The sequence below is a fragment of the Aspergillus saccharolyticus genome (assembly GCF_003184585.1).
Source record: "Aspergillus saccharolyticus JOP 1030-1 unplaced genomic scaffold BP01scaffold_15, whole genome shotgun sequence".
NCBI classification, from domain to species: domain Eukaryota; kingdom Fungi; phylum Ascomycota; class Eurotiomycetes; order Eurotiales; family Aspergillaceae; genus Aspergillus; species Aspergillus saccharolyticus.
In genome coordinates this window covers 537,075-560,598 of record NW_020290625.1, presented here as the reverse complement: position 1 = coordinate 560,598, position 23,524 = coordinate 537,075, and the positions used below count along the sequence as shown (strand labels likewise).

At 50.4% G+C, this 23,524-nt stretch overlaps 5 protein-coding genes across 5 annotated transcripts; 3 read left to right on the top strand and 2 right to left on the bottom strand.

The window, feature by feature from the left end:
- Positions 1–108: 108 nt before the first annotated feature.
- BP01DRAFT_319427 (ubiquitin-specific protease UBP6) lies at positions 109–2,126 on the bottom strand. The gene is made up of 3 exons (XM_025572669.1): positions 2,061–2,126; positions 368–1,990; positions 109–304 (listed from the first exon to the last, which is right to left on the bottom strand). The coding sequence occupies exons 1-3, from the start codon at positions 2,074–2,076 to the stop codon at positions 243–245; spliced, it is 1,701 nt and encodes a 566-aa protein (XP_025431369.1). The 5' UTR covers positions 2,077–2,126; the 3' UTR covers positions 109–242.
- A 143-nt stretch (positions 2,127–2,269) lies between these two features.
- Positions 2,270–3,424, top strand: BP01DRAFT_340848 (actin-related protein 2/3 complex subunit 4 family protein). Its single transcript, XM_025573418.1, has 5 exons — positions 2,270–2,435; positions 2,514–2,681; positions 2,749–3,033; positions 3,087–3,131; positions 3,186–3,424. Exons 1-5 carry the CDS (start codon positions 2,433–2,435, stop codon positions 3,192–3,194), a joined length of 510 nt encoding a protein of 169 aa, XP_025431368.1. The 5' UTR covers positions 2,270–2,432; the 3' UTR covers positions 3,195–3,424.
- An 881-nt stretch (positions 3,425–4,305) lies between these two features.
- Positions 4,306–6,080, top strand: BP01DRAFT_296583 (uncharacterized protein; the record flags this gene model as incomplete). Its single annotated transcript, XM_025571847.1, has 5 exons — positions 4,306–4,572; positions 4,621–5,028; positions 5,080–5,142; positions 5,195–5,503; positions 5,637–6,080. The coding sequence occupies 5 exons, from the start codon at positions 4,306–4,308 to the stop codon at positions 6,078–6,080; spliced, it is 1,491 nt and encodes a 496-aa protein (XP_025431367.1).
- A 463-nt stretch (positions 6,081–6,543) lies between these two features.
- On the bottom strand, positions 6,544–8,250 carry BP01DRAFT_356895 (tRNA wybutosine-synthesizing 3 family protein). Its single transcript, XM_025575064.1, has 2 exons — positions 7,443–8,250; positions 6,544–7,221 (listed from the first exon to the last, which is right to left on the bottom strand). The coding sequence occupies exons 1-2, from the start codon at positions 7,932–7,934 to the stop codon at positions 6,616–6,618; spliced, it is 1,098 nt and encodes a 365-aa protein (XP_025431366.1). The 5' UTR covers positions 7,935–8,250; the 3' UTR covers positions 6,544–6,615.
- Positions 8,251–8,765: 515 nt separating this feature from the next.
- On the top strand, positions 8,766–11,497 carry BP01DRAFT_296317 (DUF2461 domain-containing protein; the record flags this gene model as incomplete). The annotated part of the gene is made up of 8 exons (XM_025571838.1): positions 8,766–9,423; positions 9,488–9,603; positions 9,678–9,731; positions 9,820–9,839; positions 9,893–9,963; positions 10,263–10,465; positions 11,107–11,154; positions 11,222–11,497. 8 exons carry the CDS (start codon positions 8,766–8,768, stop codon positions 11,495–11,497), a joined length of 1,446 nt encoding a protein of 481 aa, XP_025431365.1.
- Positions 11,498–23,524: the final 12,027 nt, after the last annotated feature.

Below are 23,524 nucleotides of genomic sequence, written 5' to 3'. Positions count from 1 at the left end.
ATGCTCTTGTCGTTGTATCACTTGGTTACAGATTCCATGACAAATGAAGACTATAGAAGACTAAAGAGGACAGTTTCCGCTAAGCATTACTGTCGTCGGGCAAAATACCGGGTCCAATGTGTTCATTGAGAAGTAATATACCCTGCTCTGGTGAGCAGGCAAGCTAATAGTCAAATCAATTCATCATCTATGGAAGTGTAGTGGTCGCATCAATCATAATTATCCTGTTGCGGAGATGCTGCTCATTTCTCAGTAGGCAGCTCGACCGCCCGGTATAGGAGGATCAGGGCAGAGTGAGATTCACCTGGAAATCTTTGTCAGAGAATCACTTTTGAGGTAGCGTAGCTGTATCAGAGGTAGAACTTACCACCGCCAGCGAGGGTCTCAATCTTCTCTCCATCCACTTCAGTTACCTTTTCATCATTGAACCACCACCACTTGCCTTCAGCACTGCCAGGGTTTTCCTTGTCCTGTTTCTTCACATACGCGGTATAATGACCACTATCAGCGCTGGCACCCTGGTGGGTAATCACGCCGCGGAGCTCGTAGAGACCAGTAGTGTTGGCTCCAGCATCAGCTGCGAGCTTCTGGTCAATCAGTGCGGAGAGTTCCTTTTTGGCAGCAAGGATTGAAGCGGTCTTTTCAGCCTCATATTCGGCATCGGTCTTGTATACATCGGTCATGGCTTCATCCTTGTCCTCCTTGCGCTCTTCGGCTGCTTTCTTCTTCTGCATGGGCTCCATGCTCGATGATTCAGCTTCTTCATTCTTACCATCTTCCTGGCGATGAGCGAGCTTCTGGCGCTTGCGAGCCCGCTCAACGTCCACCTCTTCCTTTCGGATCTCTCGAACCTTGTCCCTGATGGGGATAAGCTGCTTCTTCAACTCTTCGGTGCAGAAATCAACCACATCAAGCTCGTGAGGGAAAGTGACTTTTCGCATGATTTTGGCCTTCTTCTGAGTTTCGCGCTTCCAGAAGAATCGAACGAAATGCACCGTGAGATATTTGGGCAAGCGAGCTATGCGGGAGCGCTTTGTGTAAATGGCATCGCGGTCCAGAGTAGGGGAGTGCTTCTCGATCTTTTCTTCGAGGCCGGCCATTATACCGTCGCTCAGATGGTTCGTTTCCTTGCCGATGTGGCAGTCGAGCTTGTAGAACACATCCGTGCTCTCTGTAGGCTTCTCACCAACTTCCTTGGCCGCAGCGTCGTCACATTCTGTCACAGACTCGAATCGTCCAGCAAGATATCTATCCACGAATGACACCTCCTTTGCAGACTCCCCCTCGCCTTCTTTGATGACCAGCTTGTTCCTGAGCTGTGTCACAATTTGGGACCAAGCCTCCTCAGCATCCTGTTGGGCATATCCATGTCCGTTCCGGTCTCTTTGAGCAAACTGGGGATAAGCATTTCTCAAGGCATTGAGGAACATGAGAGGCGGGAAGCCCTCCTGTGTCTCTGACATCTGTTTGAATAAATCCCGAAGAGAAGCAGTAAGATCCGTCGAAGCACCTATTCCTTCTAGACCGAGGCTACTGAGACCTGCGAGATTGGTGCCCCCGCTAGAGCCTGCAGTCGGACGGTATCTTTGCAGTTCCTCTTGGAGCTCGGGAACGCCCCTCAGAGCCTGTAGGGTAGAATTGAGGTAGCAAGTATTACCCAAGTTCTGAAGACCAGCAGGGAATGCTCCCTCTGCCTTAGCAGCCTCTGCTTCCGTCATATCTTCCAAGAATCTCATTACTTCCTTAGGTCGGCCCAAATCCGCAGCGCCTTGATTACCGGATGGCGTTCCCATCATCATGAAGGTCTGCCCTGGCTTGGCGTTGAGGGAGGACAATGGAGTCTCATCCTTGAGCTGACCACCCTTAACCAAAATCTTCTGTCGTTCAGGTTCGACACCGGTGAGGGAGAATAGCTGGTACTTGAGCGTCTCGCCGTTTAGGGAGGGATCGAGCTCAACTTCGTGGCGTTTGCCCTGGTGCTTAATAATAACTGCTATAGCTTTAGCGGCAGAACGAGCGACTCAGGGTTCGAGCATACTCTCAGAGAAATCACCACATACCTGGTATGGAAGCCATATTTACCTGCTTTGATGGAGTTTTGGATGCAACAATTGATGAATTCCAAGCTCTGACGGGCAATGATGAGGCGATGAACGATGACTGCGTCAGTTAACTCCGCGGCGGCGGTGGGGTAGGCGGTGAGGCCAATGGACATCAGGCTGCATCACCGCCCTGCGGGGACCGCCCCCCTCCTGAGTGTTGAGTAGGTAGCATCATCACTGGCCTCCTTTAGCGGAGCGAACAACAACCTGCGGTTTTAGTCCTTCTGAAGCGCCAGCCTCTTTCTTTCTCGGCACTCCGATACTCGCAAGTTGTGGGGTCATATCTTCTCTATTAGCTTGTCACTTAATCCGCATTGAAGCTACGTCACAATGGTAAGCACTACATCCCGAGTACTTCATTCTAGGTACTGCGCTCTGTCTACGTCGAAGATCTGACTTGCCTCATGATAGAGCACGAGTCTCCGGCCGTACCTTCAATGCGTGCGATCTTCGCTCTCTGCAGCGCTAGCCATCTCCAACTTCGCCAGTCAAACTTCGGAAAGACACAATGTGCCTGAGATCGAGGCAGCAAGCTCTCCTGAGCTCTTGCTCAACCCATTGGTCATATCTCGGAACTCTGTATGTTCAATCACTCAGTCAACCATTCATGCTACATTGATTTAAGCTGATATTTGTTGTCAATCAGGACGAACGGACTTTCATTGAACCTTCGGTCAACTCCGTGCGCGTGTCCCTCAAAGTCAAACAAGCCGATGAAATCGAACATATCCTAGTGCACAAGTTCGCGAGATTCTTGACGCAGCGCGCAGATGCGTTCCTGATTCTCCGTAGAAAGCCGGTGGAAGGCTACGATATCTCCTTCCTGATCACCAACTTTCATACCGAGGCTATGCTGAAGCACAAGATTGTGGATTTTGTGATTGAATTCATGGAGGAGGTGGACAAGGAGATTTCGGAGATGAAGCTCTTCGTAAGTCTTGGACTTCAATGACCACAAGTGAACATCCCGCTAATGAATCGCAGTTGAACGCCCGTGCTCGATTCGTGGCTGAGTCGTTCTTGACCCCAGTAAGCCCCCAGACAAACCAGTTTGACGGGTGACAGCTAACAAACTACTAACAGTTCGACTAAATATATGCTTCGATGCCACTTTTTTTACTCTAAATAAATCAGGTTTCCTTTCCCAGGAGCAATCATTGTACAGGCGATCTGGGCTGGCGCTGGGAAATCGCTGTGTTTGTTCTAAGCTTGTTCCTTTTACAAATCTTCAGATGTCATTCCATCCTGACTTGTGCACATGTCTCATATATACAGATCTCCAGCTATTCCAGTATACTTTGTCTCACAGATGTAGAAACAAGACACTGAGTGCGCGTCGCATAGGTACAGTACATGAGTCGCCGCATTTCCAACACGCATCTCCGTGAGCTGCTCGCTCTCTTGCTTCAGATACTCCTGACTTGTGGCTATACGGATGGCCGATTGTGAATGTGTGGCCTGCTAGGACTAGTGAATATTCCATTTCATGGTCATGCGACCCCGCTATCATAATAGTTCCAGCGTATCATGATGATATTGCTGCGGTAAGTGTCAATGAGTAGCTCGAGATATTATGGGTTTCGAGTCCGGGAACCATCCAGTTGTGGATGTCACTGGAATGAGGCTCCATGAAGCCGTCAAGTCGCATTCCCGTTCAGATCATCTTCTGAATAGCCTCAATCTCTACCTCTTGCTCTGCCCACCCTTTGTGCCTTTCGTGTTCGCATGTAACTCGGGTCACTTTCAGCATCTAAAAAAGTATTATTGACACAAAGTGCATCCTGGTAACTCTCATCTTGCAGACAGTAACACGTAAGTGATCATTATCTCGGCTCTATTGCAGTGAATTGGCAGTGAATTGAGAGGTGGCTGCGCAACTTAGTGGTATGAGTCTTGACTAATTTAAGGTGACTCCATCAAATACCGGACTGAATCCAATTCTTTATATATCATCTCCTCTATTCCACCCTCCTGATCATTTTATCGTTTCTGAACATCCAGAGTTCAACCTCAACTGCTCAAGATGGCACGACCTGGCCACCCAAGCCCTCCTACCACCCCAAATCGCCACTACAGTCTGGATATGGATTCGTCTAGCGAGTTCTTCTCCCCGGGCTCAAGCTACCAGCAGCTCTCGGCCGACTTCAGGGATGAACCAGCTTTTGACTCGCGGGCTGCCTGCAGAGACTCCTTGAGTACTAGGATGGCTAGTTTGTCTCTGACCCCATGCTCTTCGGACTCGCCCACTCCAGTTCCTCCAGGTCATAGTCGTTTCCAGCATGAACTGACTGTTTCATCCTTATCCAACCGTCACCGTCGTAATTCCTCTATAGTCGTGGGGAACCATATAGATGAGACTCGCAATATTCTCGGAGCCCTTGCTAAAGGTGGTCTGCCAGACGAGATGCCAATCGGTAGTCTCGCTCTTCTGCAACAGCCACCGACGGCAGGTGTGATGAAGATTTCAAATGTAAGTGGACATACATGCTCTCAACATAACACTTCTAAAGCGGGATAGATCCCCTACTCGATCACGAAGCAGGAGATGCTGCAGTTCGCAGGACGTCAGTCTCGTCTGAGCCCCGGTCAAGCCATTCACATAATAATGGAGCGCTCAACTGCCAAGACAATGGACTGTTATGTGGAATTCGCGACACCAGAGGATGCTAGAGAGACCGTCAAGAGGATTGATCGTATTCAAGAAACTGGTCGTCCTCCTCGCTTGGGGTGTAGGCACGTTGATGTCGAACTGAGTTCCCAGGATGCTCTGTTGCACGATCTGTTCCCTCGCGCTAAGTGTGTTCACTGGCAGGAAGGCATGCCCACAGTAATTCAAAACACCGACCCCTATTCGACAGGCTTTGCTGGCTTCTTCACCAGCGAAGAGATTATCGGTGCTATCCGCCATGCTGAGATGCCACACAGAGTAAGTGAATCCTAGCCAACCTCACTAATCGCGAAGCGTGACAATTATTAGTCGCCTTTCAGTACCAAGTGCCCTCAACGTACTTATGAGTCGACCATCAGTACTCTCAGTAAGGTCAGTAAGTCTTTCTGAGCCGCTATATAACCTACTTACACTAATCACCTAGTTTCCTTGGTATGCCGTTGATCTCTACACGGTTCATGATCGTAATTTGCTCTTTGATCTGGTCAATCGCCAAATCATTGCTCTACTTGCTCGCATGAAGAAGATCAATACGGTTGGCTTGGATCAACGCCTGCTCAACGACCTTCTTCGTGCAGGGCTTGAGTGTCCGGGGTTCAATGAACGTCAGAGATTCACTTTATGTGTCAACGCAGAGAGCTTCACCGAGCTTGACAAGCTGTCCGATCTCAGTAAATGGTTCCCCTTCGATACATTGGCTAAGATGCCTAACCTCGACGAGCACACTTACAAGGTATGACTCCCTCAGCTTTCTTTTCCCCATCACACCTTATCCCCTTCTTCGCATTTCATGCTCTGATCCTCGAAACTAGTTTCTTGTCGATTTGATCTCCAAGGGCTCAGCTCCGGCAGTGTCTTCCCCAGAGCTGCCTAACAACTTCCCCATGAACAACGTCAATCTCATCTCGCCATTTGGTCCGATCTGGTTCGAATGGCCTGAGGAGGCCGCTAAGCAAACGTCTTGGCAGGATGCGGTCAGACATGAAACCAACATCCTGTTCAGTCTTCTATCTAGCGGCTCAAGAAACTCTAATGGAAGGAAACTGTCTTCTGGAAGCTACAGCACCATGAGCAGCGTCGTATCACCTGGTACCGGTAGTCTCTCCCAGTTCGACGTTTTCTCGCCTCCGCGTCGGGCCAGTAACTCGTGGCACATGCGCGCTTACTCCTACAGTGGCATGAAACAAGACCCTTTGAACTCCAAGCTGCTTTTCGCACCCAGTAGCCCAAGCCGTGGCAGACTGCCTGGACATCGTTTCACTAGATCTTCCCCAGTGAACTACCCGGTCTTTGATGATGATGAAGATTGAACTTCACAGATCCGACATCGAAGTCTTAAAGGTAGAGGCAGGCTTCATCATCACACATCGATCGCCATGATCTGACCTACACCTCTTCAATTTCTTTCCTGGAATAACTGTTGCACATATTAGGTCTGGTTATACGTATTTTGCGGTACTCAAATTGGACCGTGCATGATAATCGTTGAAATGTTTACCTCTTTTCGTTCTTAGCCATATTTCCTGGTCCACCTCCTCTATCGTTTGCTTTTCTTGTTCTTTTGTCTCAGTGCTTGACTCTGATATCGTATTGCTCAATACCCCATGCACAAATCCCAGAACATCCTTTCATGAAACTGCTATCAGTTCAGAGCACATGCTACGCGGGTACTCTGCCTTGAAGCGATGAATGTAATGTTCTCGTTGTTTTCGAATTGTTTTTCATCATTCTAGAGCGCAAAGCCTTAATATTTGAATCATGGCCCGAAATCCAGTTTGCTTTTTGATTTTCGTTTGCTTTTGTTTTGTTTGCTTTTGTTTTGTTTGCTTTTAAGATACCGTACTCTCAAACAGCCCCAGAATTGAACTCCAATGAATAGTCGAAATCGCTAACCGTAGCAGCCTCTTCTTCACCCACCCTCTGCTCGCTCTTCTGTTCCTGCTGCTGCTCTTCCTTCTTCCGTAAGCCCTCCGCCCGCATCCTCTCCCTGCGCGCTGCAGGATCCTCCCAGCCCACGGGCTTCGCTTTCCCCCTAGCCTTAGTACCAGCCCCCGAGGTGTGAATCGTAGCACACATCTCAACCAGACTCGCGCGGAAGCGTTCCTTGCGTTCTGAGTTGACGACGAACCGTTCGTTTGAAATGGCGACTAACATCGCCAGGTATTCCTCGGTGACCAGGCTGCGAATGATGGGTTCGTTGTGGGAATCGCCGCGCTGCCCCTCTTCCTCCTCGTCGTGGTCACCATCGTCATCATTCTCTTCACAGTACCCGATGACCGATTCCAGAGCCATACCGGCTGAGCGGACGGCAACTATAGGGCTGGGACCGTCGGCTTCGTCCGCGTCTAGGCAGCGCAAACTCTGGAGGCCGCTTTCGCGAAAACCGGAGCTGGAGGCGGCGGAGAGGACAGGGTTAGCATGGTGGAGGGTTGCGGCCATGATGTGGAGGATCTGGAAGGGAGTTTGTTAGTTTGTGGTGGTGGTGGTGGTGGTTGCTTGCTTGCTTGCTGCTTTGTAGAAGTATTGAGAAAATAAGCTGATTCTTGAGAGGGTAACGTGACTGAGGCTACCCAGAGCGCCAGCGGCGGAGGGAGAGGCTGATGTGTATGAAGGACACACCATGCTATTACCGGAAGGAGCAGAAACGGGGTGTTCAGGAAAAGAGAACATACCATCGGCTCATAGGAGAAGCGCACGAGACGCGGAGCTTGGCCATTCTCGGTCAATTTGGGCGGTTTACCATCCCCAGGAATCATTCCGAACAGACGGTGCAGCGGCTTGTTGTTGTCGTTGTCTTCCTCCCCACCTTGCTGGGCTCCATACTCCTGCAATGGGTCATGGGAGACATACAGCCATTTTCCCGCTCCCTTCCCCCCTGAAGGTACGAACTGTCTCTGTTGAACTTCTAACGTTGACGGTTGCTGTTGCTGACGCTGCTTCTTCCTCCCCTCTAGGAAGACACTGATTCTGCCTGCACAACTGCTAGTTGTCACCAGTCCGGGTAGAGTGTTGATGTTACCGATCAGCTCCCGGATACCTTCGTCTACCGACCCCTTCGGTGACAGATCGGTATACTCTGCATCTGGGATGGATAATTCCGCAAGAATCTTGCCTTTGCGAAGCTTGAAGGCTTCGGGGACTGGGTAGGATTGGAAACCACTCATGACCTGAGGAGGGCCTTTCGCCTGCACTTGATGATCTCGCCTTACTGTGGTATACTGGACCCTCAGGATTTCCAAAGTCCTAACTTGGCTGGCAACAACCGGCTATCTAGGGCGGGGCAAGTCTGATTGCTGTTCCTTCTTCCTTCTTGATCTTAACCAACTTTCACCGCTGACAAGGATGATCAATAGGATATTTAGTTACTGCAAACCCCACGGCCGAGAACAGTCGAGAAAGACAACTGCGCAAATATGGAATTATACTGGGATGTCACATCAAATTGCACATCCGGGGTCTTCTCGAAAGGGCAGAGGGAAAAAAGCGCGAAAAAAAAAAAAGAAAAAAAAAAAAAGAGCCTGACGTCGACTCGCCGAGCGGCGGCGGCGGCGCTAAGGATAGTTTAGCGGAGCGGGAAGCAAATTGAAACGGAACTCGCCGCCTTTTCCCACGCGAAATTGGCCCCAGAAGTTACCAGCCTCTTGGTCTCGTTAACTTATCTTATTCCTGGTCGAAGTCCCTTGTTGTTGTCCGCTCGAACCGCTGGAAAGTCCATCTGTCGCTAACGGCGGAGGGTCTCCGACGCTCCGTGCCGGCATATCACTGACTCCCCCCTCCCTTCCCCAGCCCATAAGCAGGCCCTGTCTATCGACCCTCCCAGCGTCATCATCGGATTTTCCTCCTCCGCGGAATTTGCCATCTCGCCCGCGAATCCCTCTCTCCCGCCCACGTAGTGAACTTATAGCTCCCAAGGAAGATACTCTTATCATACCATACCTTAAGCACCACATTCGTCTTTTCACGACAAATAGCTTGCAGAGCTCTGGTCCATAGCCATGCCTCGTCGATCGTCTCGGCCCGTTCCCGCGGCAGCCGCAGCTCCAGATGCCGCCCCAAAGAGGCGCATGTCCGCCAGGCTCTCCGAAGCATCCAGCACGGAGCTCAAGAGACAAAAGTACGACACCACCTCTGCTCACAGTGCTCAGAAGCCAATTAAATCCACCACGAAAAAGAGCAAATATTTTCAGGACGAGCCGTCACAAGAACCGGAGCTCGAATCCAAAAAGGCAGCTGCGCCGACAATCCCCGACTACGAGGACACCGACATAAGTGTCCCCACCTCTTCTGACTCCGGCTCGGATTTTGCTGAAGAAGCATCTCCATCATCCTCAAGCGCTGACGAGGATGGATCTGAAGAAGAAGAGTATAGCCCTGAGCCAAAGCGCCGCCAAAGCCGCGGAAAGCAAGCCAATGGCGCTGGCTCTATAAGGCAGGGAACAAATCGTGCAGAAGGGACGGCTGATCTATTGAGCGGCAAGGAGCTATGGAGAGAAGGAGTGAAAACTGGTCTTGGACCAGGGAAAGAAGTGTTCATCAGGAAGCCCAAGGCCAGAGATCCCGGGGCAGTAGCCTACGAGGATAATGCTTTGCATCCCAACACTATGCTCTTCCTGCAGGACTTGGCGGAGAATAATGATAGGCAATGGTTGAAAGGTAATTTCAGTTGCTAATTAAACGTCTGGAATTGGAAGCAAGCTGACGGACAAGCGGATCATAGCTCACGATGCGGATTACCGTGCTGCGAAGAAGGATTGGGAGAGCTTTGTCGAGACTCTCACAGAGCGGATCATAGACCAGGACGGCACAATACCTGAATTGCCTGTCAAGGATCTTGTAAGTGCAGAGCCTCAAGGTCGGGTAAATCAGGGAGAATTCAGAGAAATTAATATCTGTACCCCTTGATACAGGTGTTCCGCATACACAGGGACATCAGGTTCAGCAAGAATCCAACTCCGTACAAGGTAGGCTCGCTCATGTGTCTACTTTTGCTTTACTGCCGCCCATGTGGGGATTCGATGCATGGCCGGGCTAATTGCGAACATCGAGCAGACGCATTTTTCAGCAGCTTGGTATGCGCCTAGCCAATACTCCGTGATCATCAGCACAAGCTAACTCTTGTCAGGTCCCGCACTGGCAAGAAGGGCCCTTACGCTGCATACTACGTCCACTTGCAACCAGGGGCATGTTTCGTCGGTGAGTCGTGCAGGTTGATGTACCCACATGTCACGGTCGCATGCTAGCCCTGAGTCAACGTGTCTCCTTCGAACCTATGCACACCGCAACGGGGACGCACATGTCTTCCTCGCAGGAGCCAGTGTACCTCTTGCACACTTCCTTCCTCAGCCTCTCCTCATTCCCATTGTTGCTGATCTTGTGCCGTACGCTCGATGCGGTCGCTGAGGGGAGTTCGAAGCTGTCTCTCGCAGCCGGTTGAATGGCGGAGTATTTACGTTGTCTTGGTAGCCTGGGCTAACGATGGGTACGTGTTCTAGGTTCGGGGCTTTGGATGCCAGAGGCCGCCGGGTTGGCTCGTCTCCGACAGGATATCGATCATAATTCTCATCGTCTCAAAAGAGTCCTGAGAGCGCCTAAGATGCGTCAAGAGATATTCAATGGAATACCAGATGTTGATGAGAAGGCTGTAGAAGCTTTCGTTAGCCACAACAAGGAGAGCGCGCTCAAGGTCAAGCCCAAGGTAAGCGTCTGCCCCTGCAAGTATCACTTTGTGACTTTGAATCATTTTCCTTATGTTCGCACGTCAATTAGCCCTTGCGTGTCCTTGAGTTTCTGCCCTTCTTCCACAGCCCAGTGTCCGATGATGAGGTTTCGTCTGCTTTGTTATGATCGAGTCTGAACTTGGGTTTCGATTGGCATTGCGATCCGGTCGATCCATGGAAACACATATTTCACCGGGATGAAGAATACGATTGGAGGTCCCCGTCATGATGTTAGGACAGAATATGGCCTCTGGTTGATACTCCAAGAGGAAGAGGCCGGTGTGGCACTGGACGCCCTCGCCGGAACAGACAAGGAGTTTCCAGCCGCGCAGTTGCTCAGAAGGTCATCACACACCATCTGCACGCTGACAGAACCAAGCAGGAACATGCTTGAGGATGGAAAAGGCACGAACGATCTTGTTCTTGATGGCAGCGAGACTGACTGGTCCGGGTTGATGGGTGTGCAAGCGCAGCCGCGGCCGGGCGACTCGGCCTGGGCCAGACGCGTCTCTCTGCCTCAGGCGCTGATCGGGGATCTGAGCTCAGTGGCTCACAAGTGCCGTTCTTGGTTCGCCAGGCTGGGAGTCCAAGTGTCCACTGCCCACTGAAGTCTCGAAAGAGATTTTTGCACCGGCTCATTTGTTTCCATGGTTCAGCATATGCCGCCGTTCCGGCGGGTCTCCCGCTCTTGTCCAATTACGATACTGACAAACAACAACTCCTCTTCTGTCTAGGGCTACGATGCCGACAACGAGAATATCCAATTGCTCCGTCTGCGCAGTTTCACCATCGGCAGGCCTCTTACGGATGAGGAGCTGCTTAGCCCGAATGCCCAGGACCGGATTGCAGCGCTGGTCGAAATCATGGAGCCCTTCGTAAGCCACTCAAAAATCCGCCTTCTCTCCGCTTGCCCGCGTTTGCGTCTATTGGATCTTAGCCCCCGTATCAACGATACACGGCCGGTCCATTCCTCTTTGCCCCTTGTCCCCTCTCTGCCTTTCTTTTCCTAGCCTCCAGCGGTGTGGCTTCGGGCGCAAAAAAAAACCTTCCATTACCCACCACCGAACAAGTCGAGACTTGCGAGGTGGCAAGGGTGTCGAAACATAATTCTTCATTGTTCTTCTGTAACTGACTAAGGGAATATCGTCTGGCAGGTTACGTATCTCAACAGCGTTGTCATGCCTGATGCGACGCAAGAGGATGTTGAAGTTGATTCGGAAGCTTCAGATGACTGAGGCTGATGGTTCAGTTGGCCGTAAACCGCACCATATACAACTCGGACTCTTATCTCTCGCAGTTGGTCTGCGTTTTCATGTTTCCTAGTATCATTTATCATGTATATGCCCTCGATTCGCGCACACGACCCGTGCTTGGAGGTCTGGTAATTCAATGTTCTCGTGTGATTTGGAGGTGTCAGGGCGCCTTGCATAATGTAATCTCCCTAGTGGGCATGGATCACGGCCTGTATGTTTGCCACAATGGGCAGCTTCACCTGAGATTTGGACTCGTCGAGCGTTAGCATGTTGTGGCTCTACCTTCTCTTTGGTTGACACGTCTGTAATTGATACCAACCTCTTGTCCTCTTGCGCTAAGGGCTCTTCTCTCCATACCTAGTTTCGCACTTCCCTTACCGCCAATTTGTCTCCCCCAATGATGGTGGTTCCCGTGTCTAGTCCTTTACGGACTGACAGGATGTTCGAGTCTCCGTCCTTCGGGATAGCTCTGACGTGCATCTATCGCCTGCCTTTGCTGCTGTCTGCGCAACTCAACCGGGCCGTAGGTCGTGCCGTTGGCTCCACGATCTCAACTGTCGACCTGGGAATCCAATAGCAATGACCATCCACTTCTGCATCAATGCGAATTCGTCGCGGGCACGATTCGAAGAACCCTCACTCCTCGAGTGATCAGCATATGTCCACCTCGGCGCACACTGCATCAGTGCCCGAATCACCACCTTTCCTGTTCCCCTCCACGACGTACGCAGTAAGACAATAGTGGGGAGAAGGGAAGAAAGAGGGGTGAAGGATTATCTGCTCCTCCCCTTCGACCTCTCCCTGCACCGTGGCTGTTTGCTGGGTACAGTACTCCATACGTATGTGAGCTGGCACTATTCCTCTTTCTCTTTCCAGTTATCGCCTACTTCTGCATGCAAGCTCTTCTTCCCCTCCCCAGTTGCACCATAATGAGGGGAAGATTGGCAACCAGGAGAAACGGACCGAATTTGAGTCGAAGCGACTCCCGTAGTGTCGACTGGAAGAGGAGGAGAGGGGGAGGGGGTCAATGCCATCATCGATTGACCCTGCAAGCCTGCAAGCCATGAACCTTGTGTGTCTGACTGTCTGTACTGTAGCCGGTTATCTCCATCTGTGTGATGGGGGGCCAGTGGAATGTCTAAGCAAGGTAATGGGGAGACACAGACCACAGTAAATCTTAAGAGGAGCGGTTGAATCCGTTGAGACTCCAGAGATACTCTTCTTTTGGATTGGCTCCCCCGTCAAAGTGTCCTATTTCGATCTTGGGAGTCGATCTCTTCGGGGGCTGCCCCTCATATCGTGAAGTCAAATCCCATCCCCCTTCCATCATTCGTTCTGCGAGGGTTTAACTTTACTCCTCCCCTCCTCTCCCGTCGGGAGATACCTTTTCTCTTTTGTGAAGGGATGGGATGAAGTCTTTTCTTGTTTTGCTCCTTTTTTGCCTCTGGTATATTACCGTATTGTGTGCACAGAAGCATTAGTTTTGTTTTTTTGGTGGTGGAAGCCAAGAAGGACAATCGGTTTGTGAGCTGCTGGAAGGAGTGTCTGTTTTTCTGTCTCCGAGTCTCCACAGTGTCGAAACCTTAACAATCATCGTTCCCCGGAAAGTTGTCGCCTGTATATCCTCGGATTGTCTTACTGTTAGCCTGGTGATTCCGTAACGCATTGCGATTGTCAATCGTGGAGTCAGAGAAGCGTACGGACTACAGTACATACCACTAACACGCCATGATTATAAGTGTCTGATATATGATTCAGGCATGGTACGTGCACACAGCCGATCCCAACACAGGTCTAGAATTCATATATCCTCGGCAGTACTTGGTCCATCGAGCGCCTGATTCTACCTCATCCGGACGACGAATTGGTTACTGGGGCCAGCGTGTCAACGATGTCTCCGTCGGTCGGTGGCATATCACTGACCTGTTTAGAAGTACTCCCGAAAGCCGGGGGACCATCGGACATACAATCTGAGAATGCCCTCCCTTCAACTCCCCCTTGCTTTCGATACTTTGTCGACCAGCCGATGGTGTCTTATTTACCTTGGCTAGCGGAGTGCTGAGGTCGTGAGTGTATATGTATAGCGCCGACAAGTAAACGCACTCACGAGGGGTGAAGTCGACAGATGCCATAGGCGTCCACGGTTGATTCCCCGCTATCTATTTCCCCTTTCCTCAGCGCCCTCCCTCGGCAGTTGATCATTGTGACAGTACCACATGTACCTATACTAATATGACCTTGTTTGTATAGACACCGGAACACTATGCAAAGTGAATTCGGTCATGCCATGTCTGCGACTAGTCAGTCAACCAAGAACATAGATTATCTACTGCTGGAGACAGTAAACTTAGTCCCTGGATCTATCCTCTCCATTTATCACGGAATACGGAGTACCGTATGTCCAGTTTCGTCCCGCCCTGTCATATCATATCGCATCATGTCATACCGCGCGCAATCGTGGGGACCAAAGCACCCGACTACTGCATAGTACCACCCTCTTTCCCCCTTTCTATTCCCGCTGTCAGCAAGAAAATGTGATTCATCACATCGGGAGAATGACAGGATCGATGCATCCGGTATTTCTTCGGGGATACACCCGTAGTGTACGGTAGTTGACTTCGCAGAAGCAAGCAAGTCTTGGTTATTTGCTGATGGTTTTATTGGGATGGAGGTAAAGTAGATGTACCCACGGACAGTCACTTAAGTCACTTACATCCATTACCTGCATCCATGGGTTAAAGTCGAGGGGGAAGGAGATTCAGGTACAGTCTTGCTTATCTAGATCTCGCCGTTTTCTTCTTTCTTTGCTTTTTTTCGGTGATTATGACGTAGATTTGCTTTTTCTCCCCTTACACATCCCGGTAAATAAGGATCTATTTCTGGTGGTTCATTCCTTTTCTCTTTTACTCTGATTGCTTACTTCTGCTTGTTTATGTTTGGTTTGTCCTTCCTAGAAAGTAGGTAGCACGTATGGTGGGTTTGTGCGACTTAAATCGGATCTCGGATGACTATAACTAAGGGCAGATGATAGTTGACATCGCTGGTTGTGTACGGCATCAGCGTACATCCATTCTCAGTCTTCCGTTCGTGCTGTGCACTGTGCGCCTGTTGGAGCGAGCCTTCCAGACATTAAGTTTTACACATGTCCAGCACTTGCTAAAAAGACACAATCTCATGCCTGAATCCCCTCCTATACCACGCCTGCTGGGTTCGAAGTATAGCCGGTTACACCGTCACGCGACGGAGGCTACGCTGGGGAACGATTCGATGTACAACGACAACTCCTAGCACAAGTGTGTCACACTCCCACAGCCGGATCAGGTAAGTTAGAGGGGATCACGGGTACCGCGCGCTTCTCATGCACCAGATCAGGTGCGCGTGTTTCTGGAGGAGCAGCGCGAGTCAAAGCCCTCCCTCCCTCCCTCTTTCCCAAACAAGTGGATTGAAGAACGTAAGTGATTCGAACCGGTTCGCGACGGCATGAACTTCTTTCCAGTCCTACTGAGGGGAGAGAGAGAAGAGCTCCCTGCGCCCTACCTTGGGAGATGTCTAATGACAACTGCCCTGCTATTGTTGCACGGGTAAGAAAGAGAACAGTTGGCAGAGGAGAAAAGATCTGGCCCTGTCCCCCTCGTTCTGCCACGTCATAAGATTAGGGTATGTATGAGACACGTGTTGTCAATCACATATACTTGTACTTTACCTCATATTTAGCACAGACAAGTGCGACGGCCCAGGAACAGTACGGACGGAGTACATGCCAATCCGTTCGGTATTTACTTGCGGGTTCATTGTTCGGCCAAGTCAAGCCACCAAAGCCACAAGCCTGCCTGATAAGTTAGCCCTGCCTATATAGTGGACAAATAGCGCTCCCATAGGCCGCTTGACATTCACGTGACTGAAACCGTATGCGGGCTGATCGATGATCCCAGCAGGGCGACGGTAACTAAGACAACGACTCCGTCATGAGCCAGTGACAGTTTGCGGTTTTTGCACACTAAAACGGGTCCCTGCTAGCTTGCGAGGGAGAAGTAGGCAACGAGGAAAAAAAAAAAAAAAAAAAAAAAAAAAAAAAAGGATGGTGATGATGGTGGCATCCTTTGCATCCCAACCCAGCGCAAGAGAGAACTCCAACTGAGGTTCCTGCACAGTGGCTACTAACACTAACTGTACAAAAGAAGGGGCTAGGCCAACGCCTCAGATCAGGCTGCACTCGAAGGAGACCAAGACAATCCCACTCAGTCAAACAGAAAAGAAAGCAGTGTGAAGTAACCGGTTGGTTGCTGCTGGTGAGCTGCAGTTCGTCGTCCCCCACCCCTTGCCTCGCAAAATCTACCTAGTTTCTTCGGGACCGCTTTGTACCATGGTTCCATGGTACAGTGTGAGAAGAGGACTTGCAGAGCGCGCTAAGACAACACGAAGTCACGAACAAAGTCGACGGTTGGCCGCAGTGGAGCCCAGAGAAGGGCAGACAACAAAAGACAGCGACTTACCGGGGCGGAACAGGGAGGGGGGGAAATGTCCACAGCCCATACACACTAACTAAAGAGTCCATGCCACGCACAGCTGACTGGAGGTGTGGGTTCTGGCGGCAACGGAAAGACGCGGACGGCAATGCACCGCGCCGATTGGGATCGCAAAAAACGTGGCAAGAGACGCTAAAGAGGGGAAGGAAAAGGAGGACGGGGCGGGGGGCCGACCGCAAACTAATTTAGTGCGCCAAAATCCTTTTCAATCAGTCTTACCGTTTCCTCCGTATTACGGTATCGTACCGCCGTCCAAATTCCTGACCGCTGTTTCGGTTTCGTCCCTTACCGTAACGCCCTAAGGCACCCAGTCAAAACAGGAACTTCCTCTTTCTTGTAGGTAGTAGTATTGGATTGTTCTGATCACTGCCAGAAATCAAAAACAACAATTGAACTTTTTCGAAAGGAAAAAAACAAAAAATAAAAAAATAAAAAAAAAGAAAAAGAAAAGAAAAGAGGAGGACAGCAGGTTCTCACTCTTGTCTATCTCAGATGTGAAAATGCAAGCATGTCCGCAGCGATTCGACCTCTGTCCATTTTGTGACCTGACGTTGCTCTGTGCTCATCCCCAGCATACGTGTGCAGGCTGCCTCGGAAGTTCCATCCACTGGAATTTAAAAAAACTCATCAAAACTCATCAAGAAGTCCAAGAGAAATGAGCATGATATTTCCGATTGGAGGAGACGAGCTTATGAGAGATTTGAGCCCACAGCTTACGCAGAGAGACAGCCCAAGTGCTTACCTGAGGTGATACAATTCGTTACAGCAGCAGCAGCCACTGGCACCTTCTTCATCCCGCCCAATGCAAACATCGATGTTTGAGCAAACAAGATTCTCAAGCCATCGCTGTTCAATTCTTCTCCTAACCGTCCGGATTGTTAGCCAGCAGTCTGAAATATCGCAGGAGGACGAGGTCTACACGTGCATAAGATCGGCGGGAGTCGGGGCGGGCCGTCGTGGACATGACCAGGAGATGACTAGCAGAATCATTGAATGATGATAGGATGAGTGGTTGCCAATGCCCTTGACACAAGCACGTCTGCATCCCGATCACAGCACCCATTTTAGTCCTTTTCTGCGACCGCGCAGTTCCGATAGGAGTGTTCTGCTGATATGCTGATTGCTCCCCCTCCCCCGTTCCCGGCCAGCGGTGAAGATGTAACTTAGTATCTTTCTGTGTACTCCGTGCTGCCCGTCTCGCTGCTCGCTTTGCTTATCATACATACTTGCCTTGCTCTGGTGTCAAGGACCTACTATGCCACATACGCCGAAGTGAGTCCGGACTCGTTTCGTATAATCGGGGATATGTTGGTGTGACATAGCACTGACCACAAAACCATGATCAGCTTACGACCGGTATCAGGGTCATACAACCTGAATGCCGTGGCTACCTCACCATCCAAATGCGACCTACCAAGGAAGACTCTGATTCTGATTCCTGCCCCAAAGGGAGAAACTTCGGCCAGTCCGAGTCACACGATTCAATTATTGATGTCATACTCCTCTTCTGGTGAGACTTGATGACAACTCGACCAATCTCGATTCCCATGCGATAGAGGGACATAAGCTGCCGTGGAGGGTCGGAATTAAAAGGGGTTCGTACACTTGTTGGGGATGTGATTCGGGTGCAGATGCTCAGTGTTTCTCATCAGCAGGCATCCATACCTAGTTAAATTTTACTAGGTTTCAGAGCACAGGCAGAGAGGGGGAGCGACTAAGGCAGCCTTCTTGCAGCAAATCACACCCGACTGCCAACCATCCCCTCACCTCACTTGGAGGTCAACCGGTTCAGTAGTAGCACAATGTAGTGCTACTGATTTTCATCCCACTTTCCATGTGCCCGGAGGCGGCAGCTAGTTTCGGCCTCCTGTTGCTGACACTGACCTCCGCCTGGGGCACTCCCGACTAGAACAGGGATTCCAAGACAACCTAGTCTAAGTGGTCTGTGAACGGCAACGTTGCCCAGACCTCCCCGCAGATAGGTAACTCCAGGACCGGGGAGGATCACCCTCTGATTCCCGCCCACAAGTTGGGATCCCCCGGGTACTACCTTGTTTTCCCAATCCCGGCTGGTTTCGAATTTTGCGACCGTACTCCGGACAAATACCAAGCTACAGTATTCCATACAGTCCAAGCTATCTACTGTACGCCCAGGTAGGAACTGATCAGTGAATAATGAGGCAAAGCAGGGGGTCGCCGAGGAAGAGGAAATCTGCCCGAGAGGCGCTAATGCACGTTATTATCAAGGACCACTCACCGATCGGGTCGTGATAATAATGACCTTGGGGTGCGGTCCCAGGGCTGTAGCACCGGGAAAGTTAGGGTTCCCCCCACCCGCCATTGAACCCCCTCACGGGAAGACCCCCCCCCAGCCCCGCCCCTAGGCTTTCTCTTTGCCTCACCATATAGGACCCAAGGCAGTACCAGGATCTCAGATGAATCTATCCTAACATCAGATTTGAGATTGCCGCGATGACTCTGCGAGTATTTTTTTTTTTTTTTTGGAGAAATAAGCCAGAAAGGGGTTGACCAAACCTGGTTTCTCTCGCAGTGCCACGCTGATGGTGCCGGACTAATCTGCCAATGACTGCACGGTAATCCTCCCAGTTGGGGCCAGGCACATTCGATCCGAGCCGCTTCAGGTGCTACGGAAGTCCCTACTCAAGACGGTCGGACGAAGCCATACCTCATCCATCAAGTCTTGTTCGACACCGCCACGAAAAATCCGCCCCTAATGCTTCCTAGAGCAGCAGGTGGGAGGGTTTTGAGTCCGTTATTGGTCTGCGTCGTGTCTGTTTTCAGCGGCCCACGTTCTTGATCTGGGTACTCCGTACCCACGGGCCCCCGAATCCGAAATCCATATGATCAATTGGACAAACGAGGTGACTTGCTGGAGCCGCATCAAATTACTACCATCATCCTGAATCCTTCCAACTGACACCTTTGGACGCCCTTCTATTTCAGTTAATTTTTCCCCTCCTATTTTCCCCTCCTATTTTCGCGGTAACTCATTCGGACCGAATAGCTAAAATTCACCGCCTGTTCTGCTTACCTCGTCCCGGCCGTGTGGGCTCCACTTCTCGCATGGCCTATTAATTTCAATGAGGCCGAACCTACCTTCAGCTTATTGTACCTTCCGTTATCGCCACTACGTATAATGATTAGTCGTGACAGGTATGGAACCTTCTATGGCTTCCTTCCGCTTTCTAAGCAGAAATCAAACCATGGAATTTAATGTGGGTCAGCTCCGCCCGTTCCAAAGCTCCTTCGAAAGAGGAGCTTGCTGTACCACGGAAGGGCACAAAGCTGCGGTGCAGTGGACTGTAAAAGTATGGCCGGAACCGAGCATCCCCCGAGCTAATTTACTCAGTCAAGTGGTGGCGCGTATAAATGACCAGTTGACTCGTACCCCGTGGTCTGGTAACAGACGGGAACCACCTCCAGCTAAGAAACTCTGACCGAATAGGTTAGTCAGTGGCTAATGATACCAATGAGCTGGCATGCGACTACGGTCCGGAGCGCGCCTTTCCTTGCTGGGCCCAACCAGAATGGAGGGGCTGACTCTCAAAGGGTTTCTTCTTTGTCTATGCCAATTCTCTCCAAACGCGCCTGTCGCTTAACCGGGCTCCTGGACTGACTTGCATTGCTCGTATCCACTCACCCAAAATGAAGTTCCAATTTGTGGGGACACTCTTGATACGGTATGAGTACTCCATAGCGGGCGTGTGTTGAGTCCCATACGCTCTTTTCACTAATTTGCCTTGGTAAGTGTCCTCGCTGAGGAGCTGCGTGGCGGGTGGAAGTGGCCAGTTGCCGCGGCCCCGTTGCATGCACGCACTGCATCGATGCTCCCTCCATCCCATCCCTCCCTTTCGTCTTGCCTGTTTTCTTCATTCCAAGGATCGCGCAGAAACCGATCCGCACAAAACTATGGATCAAGCACGGCAAGCACTGCCCGGAAGGGTTCTCCAGCGAATCTGTCCATGGTGACCAACTTATGAGTGTTCGTTCCATGTTCATGATGCATATACTGCATCACGAGGTCCTGATCTCCCCCATAGTTGTCGAAGAGTATCTGCGGTTAAACTTCAAATTCTCGCAAAGTATCATTTCACTTGGCGCGCGATCATTATATCACAATTTTTCGCATCGTTTCAGCCAATAGACTCATAACCTGCAGAATTTAATTTTTCCATTGGTTGGACTGTACATGAGTGTGACCTGATGATCGGAGGGGATTATACATTCCTGAGCCAGAAACTTGGATAGGAAAGCATCCATCCGGCTGCGGAAAGGTACAGTACATTTGTACTGATCATCTTGTCCTTCCCCTGATCGAATGACCCCGGGATGACGCAGTTTTTGTAACCTCAGGCACCAGCATATCACTTAACATGACCCTGGGCGGCGGGCGATCTACCTACCGCGCAAAACATCCCCCGCACAATCTCAGCGGACGAACAAGATACTAGCTTGGGAGGATCGCGCAGGTGTAGCCTGAGTCCTCAAACCCAGCTTAAATATCCCTGTGGTTGGGGTGCTTTTGCAACCCTACCGAGATCCAGCGCGAGAGATTAACCTTGAAGAAGGAAGGGTCGAATTTCCTTAACAAGTAATAGGTAACTGGAACAACTGGAATCTTCCTTTTCCAGGCGCGCATTATATTGATCGCCCTTGCTGGCGGGCTGGGCCGGTTGGCCGTGAGTACTAAGATCCATCCCGGTCATCCGAAGGAACGACGAAAAAAGCAAGGGGCAACATAGATGCGACCAATCTAGGATTTAGGGAGGGATTTTTACAGTGTACCTGACCAGAATGTGTCCCGTGGCTTCTTCCTTTTCCTTCCTAAGATCAACAATCGCTGAGGTCGAGGAAGATCGAAACCCACTGAGACTAAGAAGAAAACAGAAAGTGTACTGGCTGTGAATTGTGGACATAGCCTGAAAGGGGATAAGATGAATTTGATCGATCAACTCCTACGGACCAGTTGTAATGTATGTACGTACCTTCGCAGCGGCCACGATGCTCCTTTAGGCAAAGGCATTTTTTATCTTCAGGCACTTTCTTCCTCTCAGCGATGCAGCTTGGATTCATCTTAGCTTATAGCTTGAATCTGCAGAAAGCATCACCACCTGACCTTCTGATCACTGACCGGTGTTTTCAACGTGGTGCAGGCGTTTGCTTGCTTATCTTTGCCTGTTCAATAGTTAGCATCAAGCCTTCTAGCTGGTCTCCAACCCTTGAGACTCCTTCTCACCCCTTTCTTTCCCTTTCTTCTTGAAAGATGACATCCTTTTACTAATTACTACGACGGAGAGATTCTCGAGACACCCCATTCCATCCCCCCTCCACCGATTCTTCGGCCATGTCCAGACTCGTCTGCTGCTGCATGCAAACACGGGCGCTACTGCGGAGCATACATGTTTCGTCCGTCCGGCGCAGGGCTGGCGCGAAAGCCTTTGTATCATAAGTCGGTAAATATGCAAGTATCCTGCTTACCTGCCCCCCGCCCTACCATTGTGTACGCATGTGCTTGATAACCCGTAATCATAATCGTGCACCTCCATATAGAGGGGACCAGAACCCAGCGAAGCAAACGCGCGGTGAATAGAGGATGCATAATGCAGGCCGTGGTAGCAAGGAAGAAAACGACGGTCATAAGCCGAAGTGCTTATGCATCCAGCTTAATAGTTCACTTCTTCTTCCCTTAGATCACGTCTGCTCTGCTCGTTTCCCAGGTGCATGATGTCGCCGCGCATGATAGAGACATGCTGAGTACTTGGTTGCTCCTGGCCCGTTCCCTTCTTCGTCTTTTCCCCATTCTTCTTCTTCTTTCTCATGTCCTGGAGAGAGGTATGTAAGGAGCTCTGGGTAGCAAACAGGATGTGACTAGTGCACAGGCTAGCAGGCAATTCCCCTAGTTCCACTCCCATCTCAATGCCTTCCTTTTCATTTGTCTTTTCAGACAAGGAAACACACTAGTCATTCGAGCATCTCCTCGCATCTACCCACAAGAAGCAAAGAAAGGGAAAACATGAAGATGTGCTCCCCTCAATCTACTAAGTATGTACGGTACGCTAGATGATCACTCAACCATGGTTTACATCTTCCCCCACTCAATTAGTGAGCTGCTCTCCTCCCCTCTCCATCTCGGGTTCCACTCGCCTGTCTTTTCGGGCTTCAACATGGGGTTAGAAGCATTTTCTTCAGTATATCAAAGTGTGCAGAAAAATTTCTCTATTCTCGGGTGGATTCTAGCGGATTTTCGCCCATGTGGTCGCTTTGTTTAGCTGAATCCACATTCCACAAAGGATAAGGCAAAGGTAGAAAAATCAACCATAATTAGTCCCAGGCACGACAACACCTATACTCCGTACAGTAGAGTAAGGTGTCATTGCTCGACTCAGGTGCAAGAGTGGGGTCAGAAAAAAGTTCATATCATACCACCCTTTACAATAGCACAGAGTTGAAAAAGGAGTTGAGCCGTGCCCTGCCTTAAGATTTTTCTTTGGTTTTTCGTGTTGTCTAAGGGGCAGCAGCAAGGTTACATCTACTCCGTAGTTAGTGAGTACAATACTTACTCATACTTCAGGTGCAGTTACTGATGAGGAAGTGATATTTTGCAGCGCTGAATGAAGATCACCAATATACTACGGAATAGTTAGTACTACGGCCGAGCTTTCAGCACAGTATCTCAGACCTCTACCAATTCACGGACCGCCAAGGCCCCTCTCTTTTTTTTCGTTTCTCTTGCTTCCCCTCGAGGTGGTGTCGAGGTTTCGGGCATTATCCGGGTGGACCCCAGCTGCTTAGGTGGTGTTATAGCGTCTCCCTTCCCCGAACTTCTTCAACTCAACCTTTTTGTTTCCGTTTTCGAGCAGTATTCGGGTGTCAGGGAGCTCCCGCTGTAATCAAAGAGGACCGGACCTAAATTTTTCTGCAGCCAGCCTTCTTGGTTCTCGTTTCGTCTCCATTCTCCATGCTTTCGGGCGGCAGAGGCCAGGTCTTAGGATGCTTGCGGTTGACCTGAGGGGGATACTGACACTGGGTTCTGTCTTGACTCGTCTTGTATTTCTTCTCCCCTCACGCCCATTATACATGCGATACCAGTATGCATCCTCGATGGAACGATATTTCTGAGCACTTCGACAGGTCGGGATTTTTTTCCTTTGCTGCTATTCCGGGTCCAGAACCAGGATGTGCAAGCCCTTTGGACGTGTGGTCGAAGCCGTCACGTACTTTTTAAAAAAAGGTACGC